Source organism: Urocampus carinirostris, chromosome 11, assembly GCF_059441175.1.
Source record: "Urocampus carinirostris isolate Australia breed hairy pipefish chromosome 11, RoL_Ucar_1.0, whole genome shotgun sequence".
Lineage (NCBI taxonomy): Eukaryota > Metazoa > Chordata > Actinopteri > Syngnathiformes > Syngnathidae > Urocampus > Urocampus carinirostris.
In genome coordinates, this window is record NC_142359.1 from 37,034,682 (window position 1) to 37,053,832 (window position 19,151).

Here is a 19,151-nt window from a genome sequence, read left to right on the forward strand (position 1 = left end):
GGGTTTAGTTTTGCTCTTGTCAATGATTGTTTCTTTTCTTTTTTCTTTTAAGTCTCTCGTGTTTGTGACGGTTAGGAGCGCCGGTGTGGCGGTTAATCAGTAGTGTAGACACACAAACTTTTACGCACACGCCCCTCAACACAGTTCCGCCTTCAGACCTCATGCTCACTCTTGTTCAGTTTTCACTTTGACAGTAGCTGTGTGCAGGAGGTGTTGAATTTTGAGCGGCGTTCTCTGCAAGGGTTTGTGCCAGGTATTGTGGCGGAGTTTAGTTGGCTTTTAAAATTCAGTTTGACCTGTCTGTTCTCTATTGCAAAGATTAGCGCTTTAAAATGTGTAGAAGAGTAAGAAGGGAAGCCTTGGGTCTGTGATGTGTGAGCCAATGTGTATGCTGCATGGCTGGTTCACTTTGATGTTTTACTTGAGCACTACAAGCTAAAGTACCTTGTTTTGTCTCGTGTAATCAGGTGTAAGAACCTAGACGGTGTTTTTACTTGAGCTTAGACTTTTTTGTTAATTGTTAAAATCAATGGCTGCTTCCCTCTTGGATCTATCGCATGATCCCTCCAAAAAAGGGCTGTCATTAGACACTAAAGAGCGCTTTGGGTTGGTCACAGATGACCAAATAGTCTTGTGAGTAAAGTAGATCTACAGGTTTGGCTTATGCCAACCTGACAAATAGTGTGGCTCTGTGACGGCACACACGTCCAACAAACTACCTCGTAGACAGACAGGTGCTTCCAGTTGCGTTTATCCGTAGTCATGCCAGTAAACAAAGCTAATGTTGTTAGTTAATATGAGTATTGTGTGCGCGCTTGCAGACCAGAGTTGGTGGAGGCCAGCTCCGTGGTGGTAGAAAAGTCCAGCTACCCGCACCAGATCTACAGCAGCAGCTCTCACCATTCCCACAGTTACATCGGGCTGCCTTATGCTGTGAGTAGCCTAAGCCAACAACGAATTTTTTCGCGAAGCAGCTCACTACTTCACGTTTTTCTCCAGGACCATAACTATGGGGCACGGCCCCCGCCCACACCACCGGCCTCGCCTCCCCCCTCCATGTTGATCCGTCAGGGTGAGGGGGGGTTGTTTGTTCCGGGCGGCCAGGATGATGCATCGACGGGCACTACGCTCAGCACCTCCGAGGATGGCAGCTACGGTGCCGACATCACCCGCTGCATATGCGGCTTCACGCACGATGACGGCTACATGATCTGCTGCGACAAGTGCAGGTTTGCCGCCCTTGAAGCACTCCCCCTTTTCACAACACCACAGAGATCGGCCGATGACTCAGCCGTGCTTTTTGATTTTACTCTACAGCGCTTGGCAGCATATTGACTGCATGGGCATCGACAGGCAGAACATTCCTGAGACGTACCTGTGTGAACGCTGCCAGCCGAGACACCTGGACCGCGAGAGGGCAATACTTTTGCAGACTAGGAAAAGGGAATGTTTGTCAGGTAGGTTGCTAGAGTATTTCAATTTTTACTCCTTGGAGCAGTGGGTGGCAACTACCGGGCCGCAGACTGATGCCAGGCCATGGTTCGTTTGCTACCAGGCCGCACATAAAGATAAGAAAATTGTTTTAGTTTTTGCCTGCACTTTGGATAAATGTGTTTTTTTTTTTTTTTTTTTTTTTTTCTTTTTAAGCCCAAAAAAACCCCTAAGTTTTGCTGCACGTTACCCGAAGGTTTTATGATAGTATAGCAGCAAAATTGAGCGCTGCTTATCAGTCGATAAATATTGATGTGCTAATTTGCTGAATATGACAAAAGAAAAAGCATTTGGTTTTATCTCATATTTACAGTATTAGTACCAGAGACGATGTTAGAGAATATTGTTATAATGGAGCATTATGGTAAAGCGTTCAGCCAGAACAACGTTGTCCAACGTGGTACTGTTAGAAATGATAGTCTTATGGTGAGCTATAATCTAATGGCTTTTCCTATATCTACATCCCTTGTGGTCTACTGTTTACGCAGTGGATTTTGGGATTATTAGCAATATCATTATTGTTATAACTTAGGTTATTATTGGGACCGGTGTCTGTGTTACAGCAAAGGTTGCCGACCACTACCTTAGAGTAAATGTTGGTACTTTTAAAATAAGTTATCATAAAGTATTCAAAAGTGAAAACAAGGACAGAAAGCACTGTGATACTTTTATGCTCTTGATGGTTATTGCACATAAAATATATATCGGTAAATTGTGCTCCTGGGCCAATAGAACTTTGGTGATGATTTACATGTTCTTCAAAGCATGCATGTTTAACTCCTAAATCTATGATTTCATCCATCACAGTCTGAGTAATACAAGATGAATGCATTGACTCGCTGCATACAAAAAGCAAGATTGTAGTAGATTTCCTCAATTTGTATTGTCAAAAATGTGTTGTCTTGGTGACATTAGTTTTTTTGCTTTAATGTACTTGAACAACTGTAAAAACATAACACAAAAATAAAAGACCAAGAAAACCAGTTTTATTAGGGAACAACAGAAATCATAGGGAAATTAAACTAATGTGACTAATGCCCCGCGACAACAACAAAAACGCCTTCAACATTTCTAAAAACTAATTGGAAACGTTCTTGGGAATATGTACTTGTGTTATATTAGCCATAATGGTGGAAATGTTTATAGGCCATGTCAGGGCGCACCTTTCTGATCAGTGACACCTGCTGGACAAAGAAAGAATGAGTAATCTGTACTGCTGGGATATTGTCATTCAAGTAGATGGGGACACCAGCGCTACAGAGAGTGGGGATGAGGTGCCTCTCGAACTGTACTCCACCTTCCAGCACACACCCACAACGATCACCCTCACCACAGGGCGCCTTGGCAACAAGCAGGTGGATAAAAAACGCAAGAAGAGCGGCGAAAAGGAGACGCCTGCATCCTCTGCAAGAGCCAAGAAGGTGGGTAGAATATAGACCCTTTGGTTTGTAAACATTGTGGCATATCTGGTGGACGGGGCGTAGCTTTGAGGGCAAATAATACTTGCACTGGTCAGAATACAGAGGAAAATAAAGCTGTCATCACTCCTAATCGTTGTCATGTTGTGTGTTTGTATGCCAGAGACGGAGAAAAAAATGTTAGTTGTCGGAAGTTGAAGTTTAAAAGATTTCACCGGACACTCATGATCAAACAAAAAAGAACAGAGTTGTAGTAAATGCATCAAAGCAAAAAGATCGGACTAAGGCACTTGTCAAAAATGCTCGGGTTTTGCAGCAGAATAGAAATTAGAACGTTTATAATTTTTGCTGTCAAGTCAGTATTATTATATCGGCAAATTATTTAATAAATGACTTAGATTGTATGCTCAACGATTGTTTGCCATGTGTGCCTCTTTTTAATTTTTGACCAACACAGTCTTTACAAGGCTACCGTTGTCATTTAGGCTTCAAACAGTTAGCTGAAGCCAAGAAAATAAGAAGATATTTTGCCAGTATGGACTTGATAGCAACGATCATAAATGTTTAATTTTTCTTACCTGACACGTGGTGTGCGCTGCAAACCTGAGCATTTCTCTTCTTTTTCCTTTGATCAGGAATGTCCGCTGGGATCCGGTAAAACTTAAATTTATGTTCACAAATTTCTTTTCTCCGATTCTGGCACCCAAACACACAACATGACGACATTTTAACTCTGCACTAGCACGGACGAAATCTTGGCTTCTTCAGTGTTTGACGAGCGCATAGTATTCTTTTGCCTCCAGCTTCGACATTAATCAAGATGGCATGCTTCGACTGTGACGTCACGCGTGATGTTTGCCATGAAAGGGTTTATACAAACGTAATTAATTTAGGGTGGAGATAATATTTTGCTTTTCCAGTTCATTCATAAAAACCATACAACACTTTTTTGTGAGTGTTGGATTTGAAACAGCATGCATTTTGTAATGTTTACATCTTAATTGTTTCCCATAGGCCTTCCGAGAGGGCTCGAGAAAATCCTCAAGAGTAAAGGTAAAAGTATCCGTGACACAACAAGAAACTGTTTTCTGTGTTGAACCTCATATAACCCGCTTATTTCCCCTTCATGAAGGGTGCTGCTCCCGATCAGGAGCCAACAGAGCCCCCGGCGCTTTGGGAGAACAAGATCAAGACGTGGATGGAACGCTATGAGGAGGCCAGCAGCAATCAATATAGTGAGGATGTTCAGGTACTGTTGCGCGTCAAGGAGCAAGGTGACGGCAAGAGCCTGGCTTACAACACGCACCCGCCCTCATTCAAGCCCCCAGTAGAGGTACAACAAACACTTGCTACTGGTTAGTAATTTCATGGCTTTGACAAGCCAGCGGCTTTGGCTTTGTGTTTTGTTCTGCGCAGAGTCAAGTTCAAAAGAACAAGAAAATCCTTAAAGCCGCAAGAGACCTGGCCCCGGATTCCCTCGTCATCGAGTACAGGGGCAAGTTTATGCTTCGGCAGCAGTTTGAAGCCAACGGATACTTCTTCAAGAGGTCAGTCACGCGACATACAATACTCAGAGAAAGAGACATTGGAGATAAGGGTGTCGTTTGATATTTAAACTAGTTTATATCAATTAATAGAAATATACTATGATTATTTTTGAACAAATATGTTAAAGTAAATTATTATATATCAAGAGTTTCTTCAAGGATTAGATGCTGTAGGGGGCGTTAGCAGTATGATTGGAAGCCTGAAATGTATTTATTTTTTATCTTTGGAGGGCCTGTAAGATAAATGGTATGATAACTGGGTAGGCATTCAAAAGCTTCTGCTTCAGCCTATTCCCTTAGGGCTCATGATTATGTATTGTACCATTGTATCTGAGAGATGATTGAGTGCAAATATTTGTTGAGGCTGTTTTTGTGCTCAGCCAAAATAAAATAAAAACACAAACATTCATTCTTAACAGTCTGTACAGATAAAAAAAAAATCATGATGGTTTAAATTGGGACTACTTGGGATTTATGTAGCATGAAGGAACCCTCTCAGATTAATACCTAAGCACACTCTTATCCTGCCTCTTCTTTATTTTACAGACCTTACCCATTTGTGCTATTTTACTCCAAATTTGATGGGCTGGAGATGTGTGTGGACGCCCGAAGTTTTGGCAATGAGGCGCGCTTTGTCCGCCGCTCCTGCATGCCCAACGCTGAAGTGAGGCTCTTCGCCTGACTTCAACCTATTTAAACTGTCATCATCTGCTTCAACTTTTTTTTAACTGCTTGCCAGGTGCGACACGTCATTGAAGACGGGATGCTACACCTGTACATCTACTCACTGAGGCCCATCAACAAAGGCACCGAGATCACCATCGGTTTTGATTACGACTACGGCAGCTGGTGGGTCCCGCACTCAAACAGCCATCATCAAATGATTCAAACTTGGATCTCACCATTTTGCTTAATGTCTAGTAAATACAAGGTGGACTGCGCCTGTGCAAAGGGAAACCCAGATTGTCCTGTGCTCAAGCATAACCAGGAGCCCACTGAAAACCTGGGCTCAGGTGGACGGCGGAGGAACAGCCGCAAGGACAAAGACCCAGGTCGGGAGGACTTGGGCCAGATCCAGAACATGGGCGTGGACTGTGAGGGGAAGGGCAAGGTCGTGGGCGACTGCAAGCAAAGAAAATTGTCTCCTCTTCGACTCTCCATCTCAAACAATCAGGTACTGTAAGATCTTTTTTTTGTTATGTGGAACAATATATAGACTAAATTTGTCATTCGTGGAAGCATTTTATATTGTTTGTGTCAGCATGGGGTTTCCATTGTTTATCAATTTTTAAATTTATTTTGTCGCTTTTGTCCACCAGTTATTTAATTTCCTGCAAGGTAACCCTTTATTTGCTCCCCCTAAAAATTAAAAGTGATTTGTAGGTGCACAACGAAGCCAATAAGTGCCCTGTGACTGTAGTTCCCACTTGAAGCACAAAAATAGTATATTACACCTCTCAAAATCACCATTCACCCAACTTGGTATTCTTCAGGGGACTGCCCAACTATCTCCCTCCTCACCAAACCTGTCCCCTGCTGCTCATACCTGTTCTCTCGTCTGTAGCCAGACTTGAATGACAAAGCGTTATGGCGCCACTTCTTCCCCCACCCCCCTCCCTTTTACAGGATCCAGACTTATTTGAGAATCTAGAAGACAAAACGTCCGTTAGCAATGAAGTAGAGATGGAATCAGAGGAACAGATTGCAGAGAGGAGGAAGAAGATGGTAAGTGTGCCAAAGCAAATGGCGCCGTTTGAGCTTTTGAGTAGCCTTCCTGCAGCTGCCCAGCAAAAAGCGAAGATGACAAAAATCAACACTTTGCGATTCCTCACGCTCTTATGCCCCCTTCCCGCCCCTCCTGTGTGTGTCTGGGTGTGGTCTGGTAATTGTGGCTTGCTTTAAGCAGAGCTGTCTATTTGCCCTTTATCAAGACTGATGTCTCCTCCTACTGTGTCTTGCTTTTGCCATCTATTTCATTTTCCTTTCAGTTGCCTATTTATTTGTTCATATCACAGATGAAATAAAATGTGCTGCTCCTCTACGTTCCCAACGCACAAGGAGGGATCAAAACGAGCAAGGGGAATATGCGACTCAACACCAGAAAAATTACACACCGATGCTCTGGAAATTACCCCACAGTTAGCTTTGTTTCCTATGGCAAAGCCTAGGCGTACATTTCTGACACATCGTTAGCCAGTCGGCGGTTAACTAAAGGCTCAGTGAGTGATGGATTTTCTTAATGTGAGGAGCTCGAGGTTCGAGCCAGTTGCCCATTATTTGGGTAACCTCCTGGTACTAGCCCTGATCCACACCTAATTGCATACATTGTCACTGATTTCTGTCATCCCTATATATTTTTTCTTACAACATTGCTAATCCATCCGTTTGCTTGGCCCGCTTCTGCAGCGTTCTTCTTGACTTTTCCCCTGCCTTGAACCAAGAGAGGTCATGTTCTATCCGCTGCTTCTGCCCTCCCCTGACTGCCATAGTGCAAACTAACCTGTTGCATCGCTCCGTGTGACGCTGATTGATCTTCAGCATTCTTCATCTCTCATTTAAACTGTTTCCTGCAGACGCGAGAGGAGCGAAAGATGGAGGCAATCCTGCAGGCTTTTGCACGCATGGAGAAGCGGGAAAAGCGACGGGAGCAGGCACTGGAACGTATCGGTGGTGTCAAGCCAGAGCTCGGGGTACGGAGCGATATCAAGGAGGAACTGCCAGCCACACCGGAGGCTGCAGACTCCCCTTCTGTTATACAGGTAGGATGATGGATTACAGCCTTTTCAAGAAATGTACCTTATTCAACCTCACTCTGAGGCATACTTAATAGTAAAGTGCAACCCAAAATTATAGTCCTTTGTGATATTTATTCATATAGTCCGGTCCATTATTCATATAAGGTGCACGGAATTAAAACTACAATAAGGTGTAGGACTGCACAAAAAATAAAATGGAATCTGATTGATCAATACAAATATACTAACACTGATCTTAATTGTGTAACATTGGATGCATTGGAAATCCAACTCTGATTGCGGCTGGGAGTGCACTGTATCCTATCCACTAGGCCATTAGGGATACAGACGACCGGTGATCAGATATTAGGCTTTATCTCATCATCGCACTTTTTGGTCTCTGTGCCAAATGTTTCATGTTATTATTGGACTGGGCTGCAAGAATATTGTCGGACAAGATCACTGAAATACTGAATTGTATCACTGACTCAAAGTCTTTAACAAGCACATGAAATTCTGAACTCATTGAAGTGAAAGGCATTGTAGTAAGTAAATTCAGTCATTCTAAAAGATATAAGTAGCTGCATGGCCGCACATATGCAAATGTTGGTCACTTAAAATGCTTAGTTTGAGCTGACAAAAAGTTAAATGTTATACCGTTTTTAAATCACTTTCTGATTTCTCACTTTCGCTAACATATCTAGTACTGCGACTAAAAAATTGTGATGATAAGACCTAATGCCTTTATGTGTGTCATCTTTATTCTTAGTGGTCTAGTGTATTGGATCTGGCGCTCTCTGCCGCAAGCTGGGTCCCTGTTGCCACCATTGTCATGCAATTATATAAGGCGCACGTTCAATTTTATTGCCATAATACGGGTTTTGGGTGCGCCATCTAGTCAGTTATATTTAGAAATGACAGCACTTCCTAGTCACTGAACACACAGCACAATAAATTCTACTTCAAGATGTTAAGTTCATTGTTATTCATCCATCCATTATCTGCACCCCTTACTCTCAGTAGGGTCAGCAGCTATCTTCAGGCAGTGGGCAGGGGACACCCTGAACTGGTTACCAACCAGTTGCATTGCACACAGGAACAGACAACTCACTCGTTCATTCACACCTAGGGACAATTTGGACTGGCCAATTAACCTGATATACATGTTTTTGGAATGTGGGGGGAAACTGGAGTGCCCAGGGGAAACCTACGCAAGCATGGGTTGAACATGCAAACACCACACAGGATTTAAACCCATGACCTCAGAACTGTCCCATTGTGATCCTTTTTAGTGTATTGAAACTTCAGCAAATGTAACATTTGACACATTGCATCATAGTTACAGGAATACTGTGTTCTGTTCTAGCCACCTCTTGTAGAAGTAAAAGAGGAGCCAGGGTTGAAGCCAGCAAAGGTCAAAGGCTCACGGAACAGGAAAAGCTTCTCCAGGAACCGCACGCATATCGGTCAGCAGCGGCGGCGAGCTCGCACCATCAGCACCTGCTCTGACCTGGCCCCGGGCTCTCCAGTGGAGCCCATCGAACCCCTCACCAGCGAACTTATTGAGGGCGAGCCTCCCAGCGTGCCAGAACCCGAGGCAATCACCACCCAGCCGCTGGACATCAGTCCCCCACAAAGCAATTCACCGGCACCTGACCGAAACCGCACTGGGAGCAAAAGTTTTAAAACTAAGAAGGTATGTCCAAATGGTATTTTTTTATGTAACAGTTGAGCTGGTAGTCGCCTTATTTGTTTCTATAGCACTTTGTCAGCGAATGGGTGGGTGAGAAGCCACCAGATCTTTCTGGGGCACGCACACCGGAGCCAACGCCGGAGCGGCCTTTACGGATCAGCAGCGACCCCGAAGTCCTCGCCACTCAGCTTAATGCTCTTCCCGGCTTGGCCTGCTCGCCGCAGATCTACAGCACCCCCAAACACTATGTCCGTTTCTCCTCGCCCTTCCTGGCCAACCGTAGCCCCACAGCCCCTGGCGTCCCAACTGGGAGACGGCGCTCCAAAGAACTTCCGGAAACGCCGCCAACCACCGGCTCCTGCAAAAAGGTATAACATTGTCCGTCATTGTTTCAATAGAGATGTTAACTCCCTGGATTTCTGATGCTCCATTCCCTGCTACAGCGATGGTTAAAGCAGGCCCTAGAAGAGGAGGGATCAACAAGTCCAGCCAGAAGACCCAGTCTCTTCATGCCCAGTGAGGGTCCTTTAAGTCCCTCCATTAACGGGGATTCAGAAAGCCCCCTCATCTATAACTGTTCCCTACCAGGTAATACTTATTATCACAAATTTTATATATCTATCAAAGAAAGAATAATTCTAACGCCTGTGTTTTATTTCAGAGTTGCCCACACCTTTAAAAAAGCGCCGCCTAAGCCCTCTTGACGCCTGCATGTCAGAGAGCTCCACACCATACGGTTCTCCTTGTGCCACGCCCACCCGGGCTGACCAGTCAGAGATGGTCGCACCACCCACGTTGACGGCCACGCCGCCAAATATCCGGGCTGAAGAGCCTGGAGCGGAGCAGTTTGCCAGCACCCCTACGCAAACACTTACCACAGCCCAGGAGGTAAATCTCAAAAGTTTTCTTGGTTGCTTTATTCCTGGACCCTGGCTATTTCAGCTGAAAATGAAAATCTCCATTCTGATCCCTGAATACACATGGCAATTTCTGACAGAGACGTTTACTTTAGACCAGGAGTGTAAAATCCATTTTATCTCCGTGGCCACACGATAGAACAAACATTCTCTCGGGGGCCGGACTAGTAGATTAGAGAGAAAGAAAAAGAGGGGGAGAGAAAAAGAGAATTTTATTATTATTATTTTTTAGACCCGCGAAGCTCTGAACCCGCGAACGTGGAACCGCAAAGTAGAGAGGTCCCACTGTATTTGTTTTGTTTGTTTCAATAGTTTTTTTTTTTGTCGACTTTGTCTTGAATTTGATTACAAATGCATTAAAAAGTCTTTAAAAGTATTAAATTTAACATGCCCTCAGCTGTTGAAACCCTGTGTAAAGATAATTTATGATTGATAAATCAGCACCCCTGTCATTTTTTGTTTTTCCCCCGTACAATAGTTCTGTTACAAAAAATATGAACCTTTGCTGATTTTCTGAACTAAAGTGACTTCTTCTGAGTGCTGTGGTATTTTTAACTCAACCATTTTCATCATGTCAAACCTTTTTGTGCTGGACATGATTACTACTCAAATGACTAGCAACGATGTTGTTACTGCTCTCTACAGAGTGATTCTTCAACAGAAAACTCACCAGACGTTAGCACGAAAGCAAATCTTTTAGAGTTTAGCAACAAAGCAGATCGTCCTCCATCGTTGAACGCCTCTCCACCGAACTCGGACAGTCTCCAGCCCGATGCCAAGACATCAGTGCCTGGGAGTCCACAGCCAACCCCTGTTGATTGTGTGAACTCTGTAGAAGACCGGCTGGATGAGGTCGCGACAGAAGGCGCTTGCAGTGCTGAGGTTTCCTCTTCCGGCGAAACATGTGCTTCCTCGTCCTTCGCTGGCTGGGTTAAAAGTCCAGAGAGGTGCCCGACAACACCAAGTGGCCTCACTTTCTCCCCCGTCAACTCTAATTTAAGAGACCTCACACCCTCGCACACCTTGGAGCCCCTACAGGCTCCTTTCAGAACAGACACTGCAGCAGGAGCTGCGGTGCCCGCAACAGCTGCCCAGGCGGGTTTTGCAGAGGGCCAGGGGTCACTTTTCTACCCCCTCACCGAAGACACAAGCTCAGCTGGGTTCTCCCGCTCGCTCAATGGCGATGAGGGAGGCGGCTCTGCGCAAAATCCGCCGCAAAAGAAGAAGGTGAGCTTGTAACATTCAACATTGTCCTGCCGTTCACTGTCACATGTGTGCTCATCTTTACAACTGTATTTCTTTAAGGTCTCCCTGCTGGAATACAGGAAGCGACAGCGTGAAGCTCGCCGCAGCGGCTCCAAGACTGAGTGCAGCTCTCCCGTGTCTACTGTGCCTCCGTTAAACATGGACGCTTTCCATACAATTGCTATAGAAAGCAGCAGCGAGGCTTCCATACCGCCTCCGCCACCTCCTCCTCCACCTCCTTCTGCAACTCCCTCCAGGGGCAAGGAGCAGCAGAGCACAGAGGAGTCTGAGAACACAGGGGAGAGGGAAGGAGGAGAGGGACAATGGTAGGCTGGACATGATGTAATGCATGTAGCGCAGGGGTCGGGAACCTATTGTTGTTTTCCTGAGTACATAATGGTCGGTGCAAATTTTGTCTGGCGTGTTTAGAGTGTTATAAGCACAGTGCTGCGTTTACTGCGTGCATAGCCGGAGCAGTGCTCTATTCTATACTTTGCTACAGTTTACAGTCAAGGTGTCACACCAGCAGACCCCGTTTTTCCTGTACGTTGCTAAGGAATCCTTTATATGGAAGTTCATTAAATAATGTAGGTTCACTGTTGACTTTTTATTAAAAACCTAAATAACAAAGAATAAACATCGAAAAAATGCAGCAAAGCACTCGGAGCAATTTGATTGAGTGAAGCAGTAGGGTTGGGTCGATCTTTGCCCACATTGCACCCACTGCGCTGAATTGAAATACCGCTGTAAACTTTTTGTTTGCAGTTGTTTTGGGACATTTTTACGAAAGAACTCTGCTTGTAACTTTTTTTGAAACCATTCTTTACGAGAGATAAAAATTAATGTCAAAATGAGCCTCCACGATATTAAGTTACTGTGGGAAGAGGCAAGTTTCAAATATATTTGTTGATATGAGACACAGGCTCTGGCATAATTATTATTATTTCATAAATGTTATCAATCCTTCCAACGTCACACAGTAAAATAAAATTCGCTGAAAATGTATGTTTTGTCTATAGATCGAGTTGGTCGACTTTGCTGAATTTTTTCGTTTAATAAATGGTATTGCACTGGCAACCAGTTCAGGGTGTGCCCTGCCCACTGCCCGAAAACGGCTGGGATGGGCTCCAGAACCGCTGCGACCCTTTTGAGGATATGCGGTGCAGATAATGGATGGGTATTGCACTCCCGAAGAATAATATACCAATATTTTGCTATTATAGCTCTTTGGGTCAAAAAGGTTCCCGACCCCTGATGTAGCGTATTTGTCATTGCGTTAATGGATGTTTTCTTTGCAGGACATCCTCCACATCTGTAGAGCAGGCTCGTGAAAGGTGCTACCACAGAGCTTTGCTACTTAGTAAAGACAAAGATCCAGGTGGGGGCCTGCTAAATACTCATATGGAAATTCATCATACTTTGTTGTATTAAATTGAAATATGGGGATTTTGATTTCTTATGATTTAGTAACTAAAAATGATCAATTTGAAAACGACTTACATCACAATTAAAAAGCATTATATATATATATATATATATATATATATATATTTATTTTTTTTTTGCCAATCTAGAATATGGTCCCTTGAATTGCTGAAATATTTGTTTTACTCAAAGATGTTGAGTTGACCCACAAAAATTGATTACAGCTGTGTTTTACAGTGTTACCAGAAATTATCAATGTGTTTAAAAAAAAAAGTAAATCAATATCATTTGACCTGCAAATATTACGGAAAGTACATGAAGGTTGCACGGACAGGTGCTGGAAGAAGTTGAAAGCTTTAGCTACTTGGGTTGTGATGTGGCTGAAGTTGGTGGAATGGAGTGTGAGGTATTGCACAGAGTGAATCAAGGAGGCAAGGTTTTGGGTGCTCTGAGGAGAGTTATGAGCAATAAGAGTATGAGTATGGATGTTAAGAGACTGTATGAGAGTGTGATTGTGCCAACTGTGTCGTATGGTGCAGAGACTTGGAGCCTGAACCCAGATTTGAAAAGGAAATTAAATGATTTTGAGATGAAGTGTTTGAGGGGTATGATAGTAGTGACAAGATTGGATCGATTAAGAAATTAAATTGTGAGAGACAGAACTGGAGTAGTAGAGAAACTGAGCAAGCGTGTGGATAAGAGGGTACTCTGTTGGTTTGGACACACATGGTGAGGATGGATGAGGAGCGAATTTTGAAGAGGATCTACAGAGCAGAAGTAAATGGAAACGGACCAAGAGGAAGGCCGCGATTGAAGTGGATTGTTAGGGTTATGAGGTCTAAATATTGTGGAATCTAGAGCTCTTGTTTGTGATAGGAATGAGTGGAGAGGTGTTGTGAAAGAACAGTGGGATGTTTGGATGAGTTCTAAGGGATGGGCAGGGCACCTGTATGATGCGGCAGGGGTAAACCAGTGAAAGCTGTCGGGCCCTGCTGTTGAACAGACGAGTGTGTTGTGTCACCCTGACTCGAGTGACACGGCCGCTTTCTTGTGTCCCATTACATCGGGAGGGACGAAAGAATGACCAACTTGGGTGCCGAGGCGCTTAACTTGTTTGGGTGTTTGGGCATTTGGGTTGGCCATGGTAAAAAAAAAGTAAAATAACAATATATGTGTGTTTTTTGCTACTTTTCCCCTTTTTTATTTTCTTTGTTTTTGTGTATGTGTTTGTCTTGCTGTCAGTCACCACTCTCTAGGGATATGACCAGGGTAGATATATAACATGATTAGCAAATAAAGTAAAAAAGTATTGATGTTAAAGATCTCAATATTCATTCTTCTGAATCTGAATGAGAAATTCCAAAGCATGTCATTCATGTGAACGATTTAAAAAAATGTTTAAAATGCCTTGCTGAGACGGCGTACACCAAGTCAGTAATCAAGCTCCTGCTCAACATCTTGAGTAATAGTCTCCAGCAAATTAGTTTTTTTCTCTTTATAGAACAATTAACCGCTGGTGGGTTTGTACAGGAAAATAAATATATATTTATCATAATAATAAATTATTTAAATTCAGAGGCTGTCTCAAAAAAAAAAATCAAACACCATCTAGTTAAAAAAATGAATCTTTAAAGAAAAACTTCAGCTGGCTGTGAAAGTGAACTAAGTATTATTATTTTTTGTTGTTCAAGATGGTGAAGCAGAGGGAGGAGAGACGCCTACATTGAGGGAATGTACATCTCCTGGACCTCAGACCCCAACTCATGCTGTAAGTTCTCACCCAATTCTGGTTGAGATTTTTTGTGTATTGGTTCTGATTGTTATTTTGTTCCATTCCAGGCGGGATCTCCTTGTCAAGTTGGTTCTGTAAGCTGGAAAGAGGAAGACTATGACGGTCCACTTCGAGCAAGTAACCAGACCCTGCAGCTACCCATCATGTCTAAATCAGCACCTGTCACCCCTACCAAGCTGCACCCGCCGCCGCCGCCCTCTTCCCCGGGGCACTACCCGGGGCCAACCCTACTCCACGTTCAGCCTCAAAGCTCTCCCTACCGCAGCCAGAGAGTGCTTTTCTCATCCCAGTCCCAGAACCAAAACTCGGGCCAGGCCCCAGCACCTTCGTTTGTCCAGTACAACTCCCAGGGTGCCCCGCCACCCCCGCCCCCACCTCCTCCCCCGGCGCCACCTGCATCCACTGCCTACTTCCCCACTCAGACTGCCTCCGCGGCGGGCCCCTTCCCTGGATTCAAAGCAGCAGTGGCGCCCTCCTACCCTCAGTGCTCTCAGGCCCTCATGCAGACTCATCCCCACAGCGTGCACTACCAGTCCTCAGCCGCCCCGCCTCCGCCCCCACCGCCACCACCCCCACATCCCATGTCCAGCACCGCCCTGCTGCACGTCAACCTTCAGCCAGCCCCCATTCAGCAGATCATGCTGACTTCCTGCCAGTCCTCCACTCAGCAGCAGCCGCCCCTCTCCCTCACCCCGCCACCTCCGCCACCCCCTCCGCCACCCAACCCCTCCACCGGAACCCACCACTTTCAGAACTTGGCGGCTTTTCAGACCACATTACTGGCCAACCCCACGGTGCCCCCGTCCGCCTACCCCTCGTCCCTTCAGCAGAGCGGCCTTCCACCGCCTCCACCTCCGCCCCCACAACAGACTCCGCAAGGTCCGTCGCCGGCCACCGCAACTCAGCTGCCATCCGGGGCTCGTGGAGGGCCCAACTCCTCCACGCCCTTCCACACTTCGGGATACCTAAGTACAGGGTGGCACTGAACTCTACCCAAGGAGGATTCAAGGACCATGGTGGGTTGTGCAGCAGTGAAGGTTTCTGTAAAATCTGAGAATTAAATGAGGTGGGTTAGTTTTTATCTAAAAGTTGGTAAAAAAAAAAAAACGATTTTTAATTTAATTGGAGGTTTTTGTTTGTCATCCATGAGAATTGACTCTGTTGTCTACACGGTCAAGCCATCAAAGTACGTCAGTTTCCCCCCGAAACTATTTTAACACGCAGTTATGTATGAAATTACAAGGCAGTGGTCCCCAAACTTTTTCCTGTGTAGGCCACATAACTTTTTCCCTCTGAGGGCCCCGGAGTCTGTTTGTAAAAGAAAAGGTGTGACGATTGCAGGAGCGCCTAAATTTAAAAATGTATTATTTTCCAAAAAACAACAAACAAATAACTGTGGATTCTTCACAGAACAATCGTAAGAAAAAAAATAACACTCAATGAAATAAATATTAACCGAATAACACTTTTTGGATTTCTAATGGAACAAAGGTCACAAAAAGCAAATAAGAACACTATGAAATTAAATAAAAATAATAAAATAACATGGCACCGGAGAAGAATACATTTACCACTGAATAGCGTGTAAACACACATCAAAATTAACATTCGTCTTGTACTCTGACTAAAGGTAGTTGGATAATGAGAAAAAAATCAATGCCTTTATGTATGTCATCTAGATTACAGCATTCACACAGGTGCTTGAAATCCTTGAAAATGTTTAATTTTTAAAGTTGTGTTTTCAAGGATATTGAAGTGCTTGAAATCTGGACAGAATGCTTTGTAAATGCTTGAAATTTTTGCCATGTTTCTTGGCAAGTCTGCTTAAAATTGACTGTGACACATCTCTGGTGGCTTCTCTTTGCCATTGTATTTCTCCTTCCCTCTTGATTTCTGACAGCTAGCATTAGTTTGTATGGCATTTTTCTAAGAAGCCGAATCGCGCTCTACAGGTCGCGCGTTAGCGGACAGGTGCATACTACACCTAAACGGGGTACTAATAAATGTGTTTTAGTGCAAGTATTATGTACCAATTACGGACATTTATTATGGACCATGCAAATAAGGAAGGTAGAGTTTCATAGTGGGGAGTTGTAATGGGAAGAACTTCATGCAACTGGAAATGTAAGCTACATTTTTTAACCAACACCTATATGGGAAGAGAAAATATGTACACTTTGTAGTTTTCAAATCCACAAATAGATTTGTGATTTACTCAAGATCTAATAATTATCTGTCTTGATAAATTCCATATGTAAATTGCTCAATATTTGTGGCTCTGCTAGATATGATTCACACCAGATTTGTTCTTTTAATGGTACAGGAGAAATTAAATTGTCTGAAATTCCTTAAAAAGTGGTTGGATTTGGCCATGTGAAAGGTCTACGAACTTTAATATTGCCAGTTGTCCAGTGTTAAGCGTTCTCTCCGCCACCATCCGGGTTCAAATCCACTACAACTGAGTTCATTCTTACAGAGCTGGCCCACGGGCTATAGTGTGGGGACCACTGCCCTAAGGTAACAAGTCACAGCACATAACTAGCTAAAACTAAACTACATTTTGGATGCCCCTTGTAACAATTTTCCCAATCATTTATCACTATAGATACACCATTTGTGAAAAAAAAAAAAAAAACAACACACGGAATAAAAAAAACTGACGTTCAATAATTGATTGAGTGTAAATTCCCCCCAAAAGTCGTACATAGTGTATGGATCTACGATCGTTTTTTTTTTTCTCCCTTGGTTTTCCTGATGAACCCGAGTATTTAACTCAAAGTCAAACTTTCCATTTGATTCCCATGGAAATCTACCCTCCCCTAAAATAACAACCCCCAAGCGCAATGTAGATATGTTTTTTATGGCCAGTGGAAAAACAGCTGATTGTAGGATAAAAGGGTATTCATAAGTAAAAACGGACTGTCATCTTGTTCAAGGCAATCTGTAAAAGATGGACAGACCCCCTCCACACAGTGCTCTCGGCGAGCTTTTTATTTCTTACTTTGTTCCTGAGACAGGTGGGGGAGGACTTCACTTTTGTGCGTCTTGTCCGGTTTTGTGGGTGAACCGCACTTTGTTTAGCAATGGACATTCCAGCCTTTGCCCAACTTTCTTTTCCTCCTGTCCTATCTATTTGTCCGTCTTTTATCGATTTCCTTTTTTTTTTAATCTAACGGCGCTTTTCTAGAATTTGTACAGGAAACACAGAACGTTTTTTTCTTTTTAAATTCCTCCATCTTGCTTTCGTTCACGGTAGGCCGCCAAGGACCTCCTACGTATAGGATTCTAGCAACCCCCCAATAAAGAGCGTCACTTGTAGAAAGTGTAATAATTGTATAATAGGGTGGTTACTCCAGCTTTCACAAGGAACATGTTTGTAAATATTTGCTTTTTTTTTTCTACGCCTGTACAATTTGCAGCATCGCCTCCCATTTTTCAAACATGGTTGTATATACGAATGCTCTTCTTGTCAAAGCTGAATGTTTCTGTGACTGTAGCATTATTTTATATTTCAACCCTCTCTGGACTCTTCAACTTTGTCCTGTTTTTTTTGTGCGTTTTTTTAATTGTTTATTTTAATAATTATTATTATTCGTGTGTGAGTGTGTTTGTGTCAAGAGGAGGAGTTCACAGACACTGCACTGATTGGCTATTTTCATGGTTCATTATAATAAATCACTGTAATGACAGTTTTATAACACTTTTGTTTCTCTTTGGTTTCTTTTAAGGTAAGTGTTCAAATATATTGAATGTACATGTTGATTTGCATGGTTTCCCTTTAAAAGGGCATTGTGTATCATTTAACACCTCCCAGTGTTACAAAAACATTGATTTGAATGATGAGCAAAAACATCAACTTTCATATAAATATGCTTTTTTTTTTTTAAATACCCATAAGTTGAGGAATTTATATTTACTTTCATTGGCTCACCTAGAGGAGGCTGACATGATGGTTCTCCATCTTGCTGCCAAGGGTACCTCACAAAGACCATGTGAAAGGCATGAATAATAGGCAAAAATGAAAAAAATACATGAACTATCATACCAATTTTGATAATTTAAAAAAAAGGAATTGGTTGAGAAATTTGAATTTATTTTGCATAGTGGAATCCCTTCCTAGAAGCTGCTGCCACTTTTGTCTGCCATTTTGCTTCCAAAACTGCTCTTGGCACATTTTTTTTGTTTGCATTAGACAATAAAGTGCTATCTAGCGGTCAATTATTAAACACTGGGGCTTTAAAAAAATAGAGCAAAATTAACCAAGACCTAACAAATAATTTCTTGTATGCTGCTTTTGATATTCTATTTCCATTACTCCAATACGATATATAGGAGTCACACACGAAAATCATTGGAACTAAAATGTAGTAGTAAAATAGCCAGCCTTTTTCTGTACACAAATTACTTTTTTCTTATATCAGTTTTGTTTATCCTGTGTGCCACTGAAAATGTCCAAATTTTCATAAATTACATCTAAAAAATGCCATTTTTTTTCTTTTTTGTTTTTCCAGTGATCAGCTAAGTAGGTGAAAGCAATTACGGTACCACTTTTTATATACTATTATTTGCTCATGAAGTAGTATAGGGAAATACATTAGATGATTTGGATGAATGAAACTTTTTAAGATTGTACAGCCCAATAAAAATAAAATTCAAGATAAAAAAGCTTGATCATCATTTATTTCTCAATTTACTAAAAAAAAACAACGTAGGAAAAAAGATGTTCCTATGGCAAATATGTTTTGCTCATTTTAAGTGTTATTGTTGTTGTTTTCAAACAAGATACCACTAGTAAAACTTGAGAATAAATATAGCAAAATCCAAATTTACGGAAAGGTTATCAACAAAAATGATGACCTGTATTTTTAACTCTTGAGCCACGGTGACC

At 42.9% G+C, this 19,151-nt stretch overlaps 1 protein-coding gene across 3 annotated transcripts in view; it reads left to right on the plus strand.

Moving 5' to 3' along the window:
- kmt2e (lysine (K)-specific methyltransferase 2E) overlaps nt 1-17,963 on the plus strand; it is a 29,437-nt gene extending 11,474 nt beyond the window's left edge. The window contains exons 3-23 of one of the 3 annotated variants that reach the window (XM_088346713.1): nt 822-933; nt 1,000-1,229; nt 1,318-1,457; nt 2,728-2,912; nt 3,924-3,962; nt 4,042-4,242; nt 4,326-4,456; nt 5,003-5,120; nt 5,196-5,305; nt 5,378-5,630; nt 6,083-6,181; nt 7,030-7,215; nt 8,558-8,887; nt 8,953-9,252; nt 9,328-9,472; nt 9,546-9,772; nt 10,447-11,028; nt 11,107-11,372; nt 12,345-12,424; nt 14,163-14,239; nt 14,311-17,963. In XM_088346713.1, coding sequence (XP_088202839.1) covers nt 822-933; nt 1,000-1,229; nt 1,318-1,457; nt 2,728-2,912; nt 3,924-3,962; nt 4,042-4,242; nt 4,326-4,456; nt 5,003-5,120; nt 5,196-5,305; nt 5,378-5,630; nt 6,083-6,181; nt 7,030-7,215; nt 8,558-8,887; nt 8,953-9,252; nt 9,328-9,472; nt 9,546-9,772; nt 10,447-11,028; nt 11,107-11,372; nt 12,345-12,424; nt 14,163-14,239; nt 14,311-15,249 — 4,750 coding nt within the window. In that variant the 3' untranslated portion in view covers nt 15,250-17,963. The remainder of the gene's footprint in view (nt 1-821; nt 934-999; nt 1,230-1,317; nt 1,458-2,727; nt 2,913-3,923; nt 3,963-4,041; nt 4,243-4,325; nt 4,457-5,002; nt 5,121-5,195; nt 5,306-5,377; nt 5,631-6,082; nt 6,182-7,029; nt 7,216-8,557; nt 8,888-8,952; nt 9,253-9,327; nt 9,473-9,545; nt 9,773-10,446; nt 11,029-11,106; nt 11,373-12,344; nt 12,425-14,162; nt 14,240-14,310) is intronic. The other 2 variants (XM_088346714.1, XM_088346715.1) reach the window with 2 other exon arrangements.
- Nucleotides 17,964-19,151: the final 1,188 nt, after the last annotated feature.